Source organism: Tamandua tetradactyla, chromosome 18 (genome assembly GCF_023851605.1).
Source record: "Tamandua tetradactyla isolate mTamTet1 chromosome 18, mTamTet1.pri, whole genome shotgun sequence".
Taxonomy (NCBI): domain Eukaryota; kingdom Metazoa; phylum Chordata; class Mammalia; order Pilosa; family Myrmecophagidae; genus Tamandua; species Tamandua tetradactyla.
In genome coordinates, this window is record NC_135344.1 from 71,656,961 (window position 1) to 71,671,273 (window position 14,313).

At 41.5% G+C, this 14,313-nt stretch overlaps 1 protein-coding gene across 8 annotated transcripts in view; it reads left to right on the forward strand.

Annotated features, from left to right (window-relative positions):
* The window catches only part of PTPRM (protein tyrosine phosphatase receptor type M), an 823,739-nt gene that overhangs the window by 681,867 nt on the left and 127,559 nt on the right, over positions 1–14,313 (forward strand). For all 8 annotated transcript variants that reach the window (XM_077135947.1, XM_077135946.1, XM_077135945.1 and 5 more), the window contains one exon: positions 2,674–2,861. In XM_077135947.1, the coding sequence (XP_076992062.1) occupies positions 2,674–2,861 (188 nt within the window). The remainder of the gene's footprint in view (positions 1–2,673; positions 2,862–14,313) is intronic.

The following is a 14,313-nucleotide window of genomic DNA, read 5'->3' on the forward strand; positions in this document are numbered from 1 at the left end:
TAAAACAAGAAAGAATGTTTTATTGTGACTGGGAGCCCGCAGGCCCTTTGCCTTTTTCTCTCACATGCCCAGCCTTACTGTATAGAGCTTTAGGATGCTTTTACCTCATTTTCTTGCCCACCCTGAAAAAAATATATAGAAACCCCATGAATATAATATTCATGGTGCATTTTTTCCTGTTTTTTGAAAACTCAAGACAGTTCATTAAAGATAGAGTTGTTTTTCGGTTCTAGGAAAACCTTCAGAAATGTTAGTGAGCAGCTTTATTTCCAATGTCCTCTTAGGCACAATTTTTAATTAAAAATAAAATGTTGTTGGGCAATTTTTTAACAAATGTTAAAAACAACAGACAATATATTTGATCATTAACAATTCCTTTTTAAGAAGTTAGAGGAAACATTAATCACTAATTTCCGTGGAATCGAGAATTTCTAATAATATAGGTGATCCAATTTCATAGCAGATATTGCAGGAGAAGTGTATTCCTTCTTCGATATATATGTCTACTAGATAATAGAATTCTTTCTTAGATGGAACAGGTAGTTTTTAAATGCTTCGAAGATGCATCCCCCAAGTTATGAGGCCAAGACCTATAACCTACAGCAGTGGAAGTGATTTTAGCTCTGAGGATGTAGAGCTTCCAAGGAGGCCAGGAGGAGAATTGCGAGATTGCTATGTACCCACGTGAAAAGCCCAGATGATTAGGGAAGTTTCGAAGGTCAGTCCACCTTGGAAGGCGTATTAATTATGTTCCCCCCCAAAAGATACAAAACTTAGAGAACGAGAGAGGCACAAAACGGAAACTCATTAACATTCCATTTCTTTGAGTATAAAGAACAGAACTTCCTGCTGGAGCAGCTAAAAAGCTCAGTTTGTCCGGTAGTTTAGCAGGGATCCTGCATCCCCATTCATTGGCTTGGCACTTGCCAGCAAGCCAATCTGATGTGAAAAATGTCCAGGTTTATCTGTGATGGTTTTAATAAGACGGGAACTTACGGCTTGCTGAGTTTCAAAGCAAATCCAAATGAAAAAAAAAAATCATGAAATCAACCTCCCACCCTCTTTTATTTTGTCGTTTGTGTCTTCTGCCGCCTTGTAGTGAACCAGGTGCCATTTCAGCAGCAGCCACACAGCTATACGCGTGTCTGCCACCCCATGCCATACAGCCCCCGTGCTTTGCAGTGCAGCCAGGTCCAGCTCATCAAGGACCCTTGAACTCAATTTTCTTTGCAGCTAAACTTCTAACTTCTCAATAAAACCCCAATAGTTACCATAGCTGATTCCCCTATTGATAAACACCCTGGCAGGTTTTTTTTTTAATCGAACACACCCTTTCTTATACCTTTCAGTTCTTCATACCTGCAATCAATTTTGAGATGTCTCATTTCAAATGACTCTAGCATTATATTTCAATGATAGACATCCTCAGTGATAAAACAGCTAGAGGATTCAGCATTATAATGGCTTACCCTGTAGAAGGTGGAATTCTTAATCGAATAGCATTTTTCTGCCAAAGACATTTTTAATAGCTATACTTTCCGCAGTTCATTAATTTCATTTACTGGTAGTCTTCCATTAAAATATAGCCTCTCTAGGCTTATTTGACCAAATTTCGACACTAATTTTGTAGTATAATTTGGTTGACTTGTTAAAGAGATTTAAATGAGAAAATGTGCTGAATACAAATAAGGCCTATTTAGTCGTTACTTGTTTCAGGGGGGTGAGGAGCAATTACGTTAGGAGTTTAACCTCCTTTTTGTTATCTAGTGCTTAGATTAAATATCCCATCCTAGCGTGATGGGAGAGATGAGACATTGCCTCCCATCATCTAGGAATAGGGAACTTAACTGTAAAGTACAAAATTAAAACTACCTGTGATTTTTCACGCAGTTCTATTGCTTATGCCCTGTTTCCTTTTTCTCCTCTTTTCTCCTGATATGTATCTTCTTAAAAGTGCCAATAAATGGTAAGTTCCCCTTCTGTCCATGGAAAAGGTGTGGAGGGAGCGGGTGTGTGTGTCTGATTTGTAGATTCCAGCAGAGCCAGCTGATTCCGTTGTATGTTGACCTGCATGTTAGTCGATCTAGAACATTCCACGTGCCAAGTACCGGTCCACAATATTTTGTCAAGCTTTCTGATACCAGAGCATGCCAAGTGACGCATCAGAATGTTACCCCAAGCCGACTTCCCTTTTCCTTCTCCGCTTCTCTTTGGATGTCACGCTTATACATAAGTCCACATTGCCATTGCTAGCTTTATAAGCCGAACCATTTTGTGCACTTTTCTTTTGCTCACAGGACATTTGTACAGAGTTCATTCACTTCATCACACAAAGTAGGTAACTAATCTTTGGAAGCGCACAAGACTGATTTGCTGCCAGTCCTGGATGAAGTTTCCAGCCGAAACTTCTGCAGACGTTAGCCCCCTAAAAGGCTCAGGGGCTTATCTCGAGCAGCTTGGCGGCAGCCACACAGTCGTTCGGACCTGCTTTGTAAAAACAAAGCTTTCTGCCTCATTCCTATCAGTGTGGCCAATCCCGTCGAAATGCCCGAACACTTAACTTTTCTTTTCCTACGATGGCGGCCGCAGGTTGGGGTCCGCGGCCGGCTCCTTAGCGCGCCCGCAGCCGCGCCCCGCCGGCCCCGCTCACGCTGTCCCGGCCTTCTTCCCCAGACGACACCCACACGATGGCCAGCGAGTCCAGCAGCTTGGTGCAGTCGCACACGTACAAGAAACGCGAGCCCGCAGACGTGCCGTACCAGACCGGGCAGCTCCACCCCGCCATCCGCGTGGCGGACCTCCTTCAGCACATCACCCAGATGAAGTGCGCCGAGGGCTACGGCTTCAAGGAGGAATACGAGGTGAGCTGAGCACCGCGCGGGCCGCGGGGCCCCTGCCCGCTGCGCCGGGGTCCCTGGTCTGCAACGCGGCCCACCCCACGAGGGCTGCCGGGAAGGGCCCCAGTGCCTCGGGCATGCGCCCATTCCCAATGCGCGGGGTTAATGCGGGTGACACGGAAAAAGGAGGAAGGCTTCCCGTCCTCCTTGATCACACATAAGCATGCGATGAGAGAGGAAGCCGCTGGACTCTCTTTCCCCATTGTTCATCACGCCCCTTGGCTTTGCTTATACTTGAGTATGATGCTAACCCCGGATAATTTCATAGTACTTATCTCAGGAAGAAACTGTGCACTTAAAAGCATCACGGGCCAGCCAGTGATGTCACATGCTGGAGATGAGACAAAGGTAGAGAGACTGGCTTGCCCGGGACCGGGACAGTGGATGCTGCGCTGCCAGCCCAGGAAAGCATGGCACTGTTCCAGGCCTTGGTGCCGGCAGCATTCTCAGTCATTTCCCCCAACAGTGAAAGTATCTTACTCTATATAAAGCACAGGGTTCATCCCTTTCACGGCCTCTGACATTAGCCAGTTTCTCAGTCTGTATGAGCTATGATTCCTCACAGAATACAGCTACGAGTATATAGAGGTAGGTGCCTTTTTAAATCTTAGAGTGTGTTTCTGAATCTGTATCTACCTAACTAGCTGTTAGTTGGGAAGCATCTGACCTGCACCTAGAACATTCTTTAAACCGGTCCAGACTACCTCTGTGTCGTATGGGTTCAAACTCTGCTACTTAGTCCTCTTTTAGGTGCAGTTATGAGACTTCGTTTTGTGCCCAGATGCTGCTTTGCCTTGGGTTTGGCTACCTTTCTGAGCTTAATCACCAGAGACTCGTTTTAGAAGTGAAAGCAACTTGTGGTCCGAAGGCTGGCCTTGCAATGGCTACCCTCTTCATAACAAGCGGTCTTTAGTGCAAAGCAGAGAAGTAGACGGATGTGCGTCTGATCTAGTGCATCTAGTTTGCTGTCAATGACAAAGAATGCAAGGTCAGGGAAACAGCACCAAATCATGCCCCAGGTTGGACTTAAGTCTCTCAGATATTCTCAGATGAAGTTCTGCGTTTCCACACCCCTAAAATTTTTAGATTTACCTTTAGTGTTGTAATTTATAATTCAGTGAAATTGACTGACTCTTCGTATTTCCTTATGCACTTTTAAAGGTTGGTTTAGGGATTAAGGGTGTGAGGCATAAGACTTCTGAAAGCACTAATGCCATAAGAGAGACAAAATTCGGTTGTTGAATCTAGATAAGCCTAATGAGTGAGGATGATGTCATCATTTTATCCAATATTCTGAATGCAAACGTTGCTCAAATGTTTTTCAAAGATGTAAAGGTCAAAGAGATTAGCTGTGGGTCAAAAAATCAATTCACGTATTAATCTGAATCCAATTATTCCTGGACCATTTTATGGGACTTCATATAATACACTATAGATAATACATGTTTGAAAGTATGTAAAAAAAGTTATTTCCTATTCAGCTCACCTGAAAACTATGGCTTCAAGTGTAAACTGCTTCAGTATACACTTATTTTAAGCTTATACCAGGTGAGTCATTAAAAGTTGTTATACCATGAAATAAAATTTGGTTAATTACATCGCAGACAACACTTTTTCTTTGTTCTAGCTACTAAGTGGATCCAGGAGGACAGCTGAAAAGTAAACATTTTTCAACTTGAAAATATCTAAATATCTTTTTAAAAGAGAAGAAAGGAGGTGGGGGGGATGAAAGAAGAAAGGATACTAGAGAGGAAAGCAGGAACAAATAGGAAGGTTGTACTGAAAAAAAAAAGTGAAACGGAAAATACAGTTAGAGAAAGTCATACTACTCAGTGTGATTATTTCAGATCATTAAGTACCTGTGGAGCCCTGCTGGTACAGAAGAACGGGGGACAGCGTGATGGAGAAGTGGGCAGGAGTTGACCGCAAATGGATAGATCTTAGCAGGAAGCTGCAGGGAAAAGGGGGCAACCCCTCGCCCGCCACCTAATGTCCTTCTCCACCTTCCCCAATTTTGCCTCACTGGATTGCATGCCCACATCTTTCCTAGTGGCACAGCCAGGCTTCTGGAAGGTCAAAGTGCAATGGTAGGCCCCAAACCACAGTTTCTCCTGCTCTGCTTTCTCTAACCCCAGTAATTGAACTATTATTCTACTGCGAATTTGAAAATTCTCAGACAGATCCTTTTCAAAGTTCATTTTACCTTCTAGAAAGGTAGTGAAAGGGAAGCTCTTCGCTGGGAAGTTAGTGTCCCTAGGGTCAACACAAGCCTGCTGTGGACAGCTTTGCATGCTGACTGCCACAGTGTGAGTCATCTCATGGTCAAGACATGGAGAGGCTGCCATTCAGGACAGGCTGAGGCTCTAGACAATCTGTGCTCTATGCTCACTCTGCTTCTTACTAACTGTGTGACCTTGGGCAAGTTACCTAACCTCTCTGGGCCACTCTGTAAAATGGTATCATTATAGTGTCAAACTCATGAGGTTGCTGTGAGGATTAAACTATTAAACCATCAAACCATTGTAAGTGCTTCAAATTGTATCTGGCATCATATGAAATGTTTACTATTTAAAAAAAAAAAAGGAAAGAAACCAACTTTTAAAGATGAGATCCAAGAAAGGACGTACATACCATGTTCCTACAGTGAAACGGTGTCATGCTGAGTTTCTGTGCTTCTGCATTATCTCTTATATGTTGCAGTCTGATAGAATGAGCCAGTCCCTTTAAGGAAAGGGGCCGGAGCATTTTTTACTTCATCTATGGGACTAGATAGTTTCCTTACCAAGTGTCATATATTAGCAAACATCCCCGTTAACAAGTAACTTCAGAATGCATAGGTTTGATTCCGTGATTAAAAAATATAAGAACTGAGAAACTAAGTTATGTATTTTAAAATATCGGCTGTCACCTTTTATTCCTAAAATAGTATTTTCATATCTAAGTTAAGAAAGCCCCAAGGCATAATACAGACTCTCTTTTATTATCTTAAACAACATCAACAATAAAAGTGGTCTTACTGACATCTTTGGCAAGGTAGGATTTGGGGAAAAGTTTAATTTTAAAAATTATTCTAATTAATTCACAATTGTATGTAAAGGACCTACTACAAACCTGATTCTGCACTAGGGGATATATATATACAAGAAAGGAAGGACATATCTCCCCTGCCCTCAGTGGAAAGAAAGGGACAAGTAGCAATTCCAGCAGGAATGGTTAGACACCTCAGGAGAGGTTTGCAAGGGGTGCTTTGAAGGGCATGGGGAGAACAGGGGGGCTCCTGAGCCCATCTGGGAGAATGACTGAGCAAGGATGACTTTATATCCTTGAAGGACAAGCGGGCATGAAGGAGGAGCAGGTGAGAGGGGCATTCCAAAGAGAATACTATAGGGGCGTAGACACAGAAGCAAAAGAATGGGGTGCATTGGGGGAAATGGTGTGGAACAAAAGGGGGGATTAAAGGGCCTCATTTGTCTCACTGAGGAGCTTGAACTTCAATCTGAAAGCACTGGGAAGAGAAGAAAGACTTAAGTGACACAAGTCTCTATTTAATGTGGATAGCTCAATTTTTAAATGTTATCATTAGGAGGCACACAGGAATCGCTCAAAAGATGCAATAATTGATAACCAAGGCATAAAGAGGAGCAAGGAAATGTAAATACTGAACAAAGTGTAATATGGATTATTTTGCTCTACCCCTGTTCAGAAATGCTATGGACTGCTTGTCATCAAGACTCATTGAAGCAACAAACCACTTTAATCAAATATAAAGAATCATCATAGGTATAGCTAAGACTCACCCAAAGTAATCATCAAAAAGGTCTTTCCAGTATATAGGGAAAGACCAGCCATTCAGGTTGTAAGATATTTTTTAAATAGAGACCGTCTCTCTGTTGACACTGTTTCAACCCATCCTTCTGTATCTTTTCCAAGACAGAAATGCTTGAAATTGGGCCTAAACCTGGGGACAATTCATGGTTGATCAACTCGCTGACTGAAGTGTGTCCACACAAAAGGAAGAAGCTTGTGGTAGAGCTGAGCCCGCATAATATTCACAGCCAATTTTTTCTTTGATTTTGCTCTAACAAGATAGTCATATTGCACATCTCACCAGGTAAATGCAATAATTTGATTCAAAAGAAATTCAGACATGAATCACAATAAAAAAGTAAACACGCCGAATTGAACAGAAAATGGCGTGTCGTCAGCAGAGAGTAGTTCAGGGACCTCAAGAGAAAGACCCAGTGGAAAGGGCAAGTTTATTTATGTGGCTGTGAAATAAGGAGTTCAGGTCTTTCTCCTAACAAGCAAAGAGGAGTTCTGTACTAACCCATGGCAGGAGGTTGCGGAGGGGGGTGGGGGGGAGATTCTCTCTAGGGTTTACCAGAAATGGAGAAAAGAGATGGCTGCACTCAATGGCACAGATGTAAGAAGACCCAGCCCCTACTCCTGGAGTCAGAAAAGGAGACCAGCTGCTACCTCTGCAGCCCAGCCATGAACCCACAGACAGGTCCTAGGAGCTCTTATTGGGCTCCAGCTGCACTGGAGAAATAAGCTATTCAATGCTGAGTCAGGTAACGAGGTGGGGCCGGGCAAACCCTGTAGACTGGGAGTGGGAGAGTGAGTTTTTCCCCAAGAGCCCAGTTTTCTCCCCCAAATCCTCAGATTTTGAGGTGGTCTCAAATCCCTTTGGGGATCCATAAAGAAAGACATGAATGTTCAGTAGACAAATGGTCACGTAATTCAGAAAGAGCAAATCTTGCTATAGTTGCAAAATTAAGACAAAGGAAGGACAGCAATTTAAAATTACTTCCAAATAGGATGTCCTGAAAATCACAGAGTGTACTTCTCGGCTAGCTAATAGTCAATATCACTCCGGGGTGCAAAACATTTATTTTCCAATTACAAGAGCTGAAACTTTTTGTAAACCTAAGTAATTCTTTGCACCCTTCTCTTCAGAAAAATATGTGTGTGTGTGTGTATATATATATATATATATATATATATATAATATATATATATAATATATCCTTATCCCACCTACTCTTTTTTCATGTGTATTTCTCCAAGGTCAAAACACTGGTGATTAACTTTATCATTGGACATGAAGGTTGATTTCTTTTTTAACTGAGTTTAAACGGGGGAAATGAAAGGATTGTGCCAAAATCCTCAAGCTTGAGTACAACCATGGAATTTTTCTGAGGAACCAGGATTTTCTTTAATCCCATCTATCTCCTTGTAAACTTGTAAACAATTTATTGATTGTGGATCCCTTCCTTTTCTCTCTCTGTTTTCTAAGTAAAACAGCTGATTTTGTTAAATGCAGGCACAGTGCTGCGTTTGATGTCTTTGTGTTTATTTGAGAAAGTTAGTATCAGGTTAAGGAACTCTGATTAAAATGTCTCAACTGCCCTGCAAAATCTCACTGTCATTCTACACCCTTGCCTGCCAGCTCAGAGGATCCCCTGTAACCTTAAATAAAAAGCACTCCTGACAAACCACTTTCCCTCTCCAGAGGCTTCCGGTCTAGCTCCCTGTCCTTGGATGCCCTGGCTCTGGGCAGCAAAAGAACAGAGCAGAGAGGAGAACATGCCTGTGCCTTGCCTCCTCCTTAGGGCTAGAGGTTAGCTAGCTAGAGAATCAGATGTGGGCTTTGAGAATAGTGGAGAGCAGTGTCTTTGCTGGGTTTTTGAAAACAAAGGCAGGGGCAGGTAGCACAAAGGTACTCTTTGTGCTTCGGCTGATAGAACCACTGGCTGAACACAGCTGGCTCGGCAACCCTGCACAGTCCAGAGGCAGAGGTGCCCCTGCCCGCCCACCTCCAGCCCCCCACTTTTCAGAGGGGCTTTCTGTGCCTATTTCATATTCTGAGGCACCAGCTGAGTCCATCAACTGCATCAATCAGCGCAGGTTATTTTCCATCCCATAGGATACAAAGCAAACTAAACAAAACTGCTGAAGGCTCAGGATGGGGAGTTGGGGAGCTTTGGCAAGCGCTGGGTATGCATCAGGCATCCCAACAGCTGCGTCTCCTGTGCCTGCAGCAGCCAAATGATTTTTGACACATTTTTTGCCTTAATTATGATGGTGATGGTGAGCCAGGTCCACAAGAAAATGATAAATACTTCTCTCTGAAATTTTGAGATCGCTTCAGGCTATTTGTGGGGCAAGTCAAATGTGCATTATTTATGGATACTTCTTTAGTAGATGAGTTTCTGCATCTTTTTAAGCAATGCAATTGAGAGAGTTGTTTTTGCCATGAATACTGGGTTGATTTTTTTTGAAGTACAACTATGAAAGTATCTGTTTATTTCTTGCGTGCTCCGTGTCGTCTTCCCTGCTTCCAGAACTTAAGTGCTAGCCGACTTTTGACCCAGTTTCCTTCTGTGCTTTCGCCTGACCCCGTGATGTAACTGTACAAACCTCAGCAAGTTTAATTAGAAATTGCTATTTTCTTGCACCTCTTTGTCTCTCTTCTGATGATAGTTCATGGCGGTGGACTTTTTCCAGTTTGCTGAAGCATTTCTAGTCAATTCCATTTTGGAGCTGGTTATGAGAATTCTCTCTATGTAATCTGAGAGAAGTTAAGCAATTTTCTCTCTGGTTAGCTTGACCCAGAAGGGAAGCTATCCATGCTGGGTTCGAACCCTTGCTGACCTCATCCATCCCTGAAGTCAATAGCCCTGTGTCCAGGTTGATGATGTCGCCGTCCGCTGCAATGATGAAAGTTGACACTGTCCCTTCCCTCTCTCTCACCTCCACATCAGTGAGTCGCAAGAACTGACTATTTTCCACCTCACTATTTTTCATTTCCATCCCTTCCTCTCCTACTCTGCTGCCAGTGCTTTTGTGAGGGTCCCCTAACTTCTCCCTCTCTGTTTTGTCCTTCTTCATTTCTGTCTTCCACTCTGTCATCACTGTTCTTTGTAAAACATGGGTGTTATCATGTTTGATGGGTGCTCAAAAATCACCTGTGGATTCTTTCCAAAATAAGAAACCCTTTCATGTGGCACTTCGTGATGGGACGTGATCTTTACCTCTATTTCATGTTTAATTTTACCTGCAGCTCCTCCCCCCTACACCTGCCATATGCCCCGTGCTTAGCTCACCTGACCTAGCACCTCTCACACTCTAAGCACCTTTGTGTCTCTGTCTTTGCCCCATGCTGTGGGCCCTCCCTGGAGGGACTTCTCAGCCCCAACCCACTTGCCAAAGTCCCTTCAGACTCAGCTTGTATGGGACCTACCCTCCGAGCTTTTCCTGACCTCCCAAAGAGAAACCATTGTGCCCCTCCATGGTCTCATAACTCTGTTTGAATAATATAGCAAGCAGTAGAGCAGTTGATAATGTAGTAGGCAATCTATTAATTGATTTATTCAGTAGATATTTGACAAACACCTGCTGAGTATAAGCATTTAGGTTTGCCAAACTGATTTGTGTGTATTTAAGCACAAACATCCTTAGAAGGGAAAAAAAAGGTTATAGATGTAGAGAATTATCTTAAAAATGCGAGCTCAGAATGGTGCAAATCATTATATAGAATGGAGAGTGTTGACAGCTTCCAGCCAGAAAAGCTATGTTGACTAACTTTAATCTCCTGAGAATGATTATTTAGAAATGATAAGGATGGGTGTAGTTCAGTTTGATCTTTTTACTCATTTAATACCACCCATACCTTCAATACTGTTAGGATAAGGATGTTTAACCCATGATTGCTTAAAATGTCTTATTTAACTCCTAGTCGAAACAGTTTAGAAATATTTAGATGAGACTTCAGTGCATTTCATGCCCTGACTCTCCCAAGAGAGAAATTACACATCATCACAGTCAGTTTCAAAAGTATTTCAGTGGGGGAGCAAGGGTTTGAGGTAGACTTTTCATCAAGTACTGCTTGCTTTCTAGAAATGTGTTGGTGGTGATGATATTCTGTACCTCTGTCTAACAGCTACTGTTTCAGCATTCTGCAAAGAAACATATAGGTATATATTTCCTAACTTCACTGTTCTGACGTTAGTAGCATACCCATTTAACAGATGAGGAAGTAGAGTCAGAGAATGTTAAGTAGCTTGACCAAGGTCGTCCCACTACGATAGTGTAAAATAGGCTTCCATCCACCGTCTGTGGTTGACTCTAAAGCCCGTGTTCTTTCCACACCCCCCACGTTACTTCTTCATGCAACAGCACGAAGAAGCAGATCTGTGGAAATCCGCCTTGTGTTTGATCGCTGTGACTTGTGGTTCGCAGCAGGAGGGGTGTTTTTACCTTGGGGCTGTCTTGCATGATTTAAGCAGCTTCCCGTCCTTTGGCAAAGGACCCAGCCAGCCCTGGGGCTCCATGGCGGTGCCAGCTCTGGTGCGATTCCACATCTCAGCAGCAGCAGATGCTGCCAGTTAGTCTCACTCAGTGTCTCTGCGCTGTGACGTGAGGTCACCTCATGGGCCAGCGAATGCAGGGAGATCCTTCTGAAAAGACCCACCACGACTAGTTATAAGCTAACATTGGGCTGCAGCTCTTGAGGTCACGGATTCTACAGGACGCCTCCCCAGGTGGTGGTGTTATTAAAATCCAACCCCGGAGGGTGGGCAAAGGGGGAGGGAAGAATGAATTTGTAAACCTGAGTTGTGTGCAGAAACCCAAGGTTTTCTGAAAGATTATCTCTGGAAGATTCCGGGGTTTTTTGAAACGAGGTGATGCAACGTAACGATGACAAGCTTATTAACTGAATCTCCAGGCAGAACCAAGATAAGACCTTTAAGCTTTGACCAAATGATGCAAAAAATGACCAGTTGAAAAGTCAATTATTTTTCTCAAAAAACCGTGCCGTGTGGTAGAAAGGACAATGGATCAGGCATCAGAAGACTTGAGTCCTGGTCCTTCTCTGCTAACATTTAACTCTGAAACAAATTGAGCAAATACTTTCAAACGTCTGTGGAGACAAAGTGCCATAGAAATGTAAAGCACTTAATATTTATGTTTTATTAGTACTTCTGTCACCTCCGTGATGCCAGGCTTCTGGTTCGATGGACTCATTTGCTATGCTCTTCTGAACTTTCCTTCCTGTCTTTTTCCCCATTTCAACTTTTTCCTTGTCTCATTTCTGACTCCAATCTAGTACATTTCCAACACATTGGGAACTCTGCATTGAGGGATATGGTATTGGCATTACTACATTTTAGCCTCAAGCCCCCTAAATATCTGAAATGTGCTTATTGTCATAGTTGCACTGTGCTTCTGATCTTCACTTTCCCAGTTTTTAAGGATCATAAGTGTAAGGAAATATATGCATTAGGTATGTTGAACTAGTTAATTTGTTTCCAATTTTATATTGTATTATCTATATTACTGTGATTTTTATTTTGTAGACCAATGTAATAGTAGATTAGAACCCTTAATCTTTTTGCCCTGTCATATCACTGAAAATAAAGAGAACACACTGACATTTCCAGTTTTTTCTGACACATCTCCCAAAATAAAGTTATTTTATGTCCATGACTGAAATATAATAAACTTTAGGACTCACCCTTGTAATTCATTTCCTATACGTTTCAAAACCTTATTCATTCCCTTTTTCTTCTGTTGTTGCCCTTTAAAGAGACGAGGAAAACCTTTTATCTGTTTACTTCAGGGAAATTATGCAATAGATACAGAATAATTACAATGTATTCGGTGTTAATTATAAATATACAGCATATGTTTTTATATGTATTGTATTTTTGTGCTTTAGGTAATTATGCAGTTGAGTTCCTTGACAATTTTATGGCCAAAATATTTTACTTGGCTGATTATTAAGTGTATTTTAAGCTTATTTCTTGAAACATGAAGAGAATATACTGTAAATCCAATTAACATAATTTATCTGCCTAAAGAGAATGCTTACCTTTTTTCCCCTACTTTAGTGATGAAAAGCAGTTATGAGGATACATTGCACCTTAATATGTTTTAAAAGACTTCTAAATCTCAAGTTTATATTTCGAGTGTCTTTTATCATTGCGTTCCTTTAAAAGCAATGCCTGATTTTTGGAAGAAATTTCTAGCTTTTAAGAAAAGTGTGAAGGCACACAAAGAAACCAACAAAAAGTACCCATAAGCCCACTCTCAATTTTATGTCAGCTTCCTTCCAATATTTTCATACATTGCAATCTTAATATCAATAGTTTCATATCATGTTTTCCCACTTGATATTATTTAACAAATATACCCTTATGTCTTTGCTGTAAAACTACTCTAAACAATTCTTGAGAGTTACCTCTGTTATTTCCTGTAAGATTTCAAGAGGTGGAATTACTGGTTCAAAATGCGTGAAATGCTTCCAGTTCTTTATGGACAATGTACTTCCTAGAAAGGTAATGCCAATTCATGCTCCCAGTAGCACTCAGTGAGAATGCTTCCCTTTCCACGCCATCACCGAAGTGGCCATTAATCTTTTCCTTTTGGTCTCTGGGTTGGATGCCTGAAAAAGAGTAACTCATTATGGTTTCTTTTTGAAGCTAACCGTGGTTTCATGTTTACTGGCCTTGTGCAAATCTGTTGTTCATTTCCTTTTTCTACGCGAGTGCTAGTGTCTCTTGGTAGATTTTATGAGCTTTCCATGACCTGCCCCCTGCCTTGCTCTTCTTCTCTAGAAATGTGTTGTCATTCCTGAAGCTTTGTGCTTGCATCACTTTAGAATCAGCTTGTCCGAGGAAAGCCTGAACATTTCAGACAGTTTCATTGGAAAACCCTGTATATAGAATTGCCTGGGATCCATTTATAAAGCTTGCAAGAACTGACCACTTGGCAATCTTGAATCTTCATAATCACTCTTTTAGTTTATGTCTCCATTTGATTGGTTCTTCTCTAATAGTTTTCCATCAAGTGTCAAAGTATCAAAATGCTCTCCATAAACTTCTTGCACATCTTTTAGTTGTGTGTACGGTTTTGTTATGGCAACGGTGCCTTTTTAAAGTTACATTTTCTATTGACTGTGGGTACATAGAAATGCTCTTGCCTTTTGTGTGTTGATCTTATGCCTAGAAACCTTGTTTAACTCTCTTTATTTCAATGATTTTCAGATAATTTGGAGGATTTTCTGTGGAGAAATCATATCAACTCTCATGAATGAGAGTTTTGTTTCTTTTTAATCCTTACACATTTTATCGAATTTTTTCTTGTTTGTAAAGCTGACTAGAACCTCCAATATGAGGCTGAATGAAACTCTGGTTGATAAGCATCTGTATCTTGGTCCTGATTTTAAAAGGAGAGGCTTGTAATGGTTAATAATCAGTTGTGATTAGGCTGAAGAAATTTCCTTCCATTCCTGATCTCTTATAGTTTTAGCATGGGTAGATAATAAATTTGCTAGAATGCATTTTCAACCTTAATAGAAATACAAAAATAATTATTTTATTTCTCTACTTTAATATGTTAAGTAGCGAGTTAA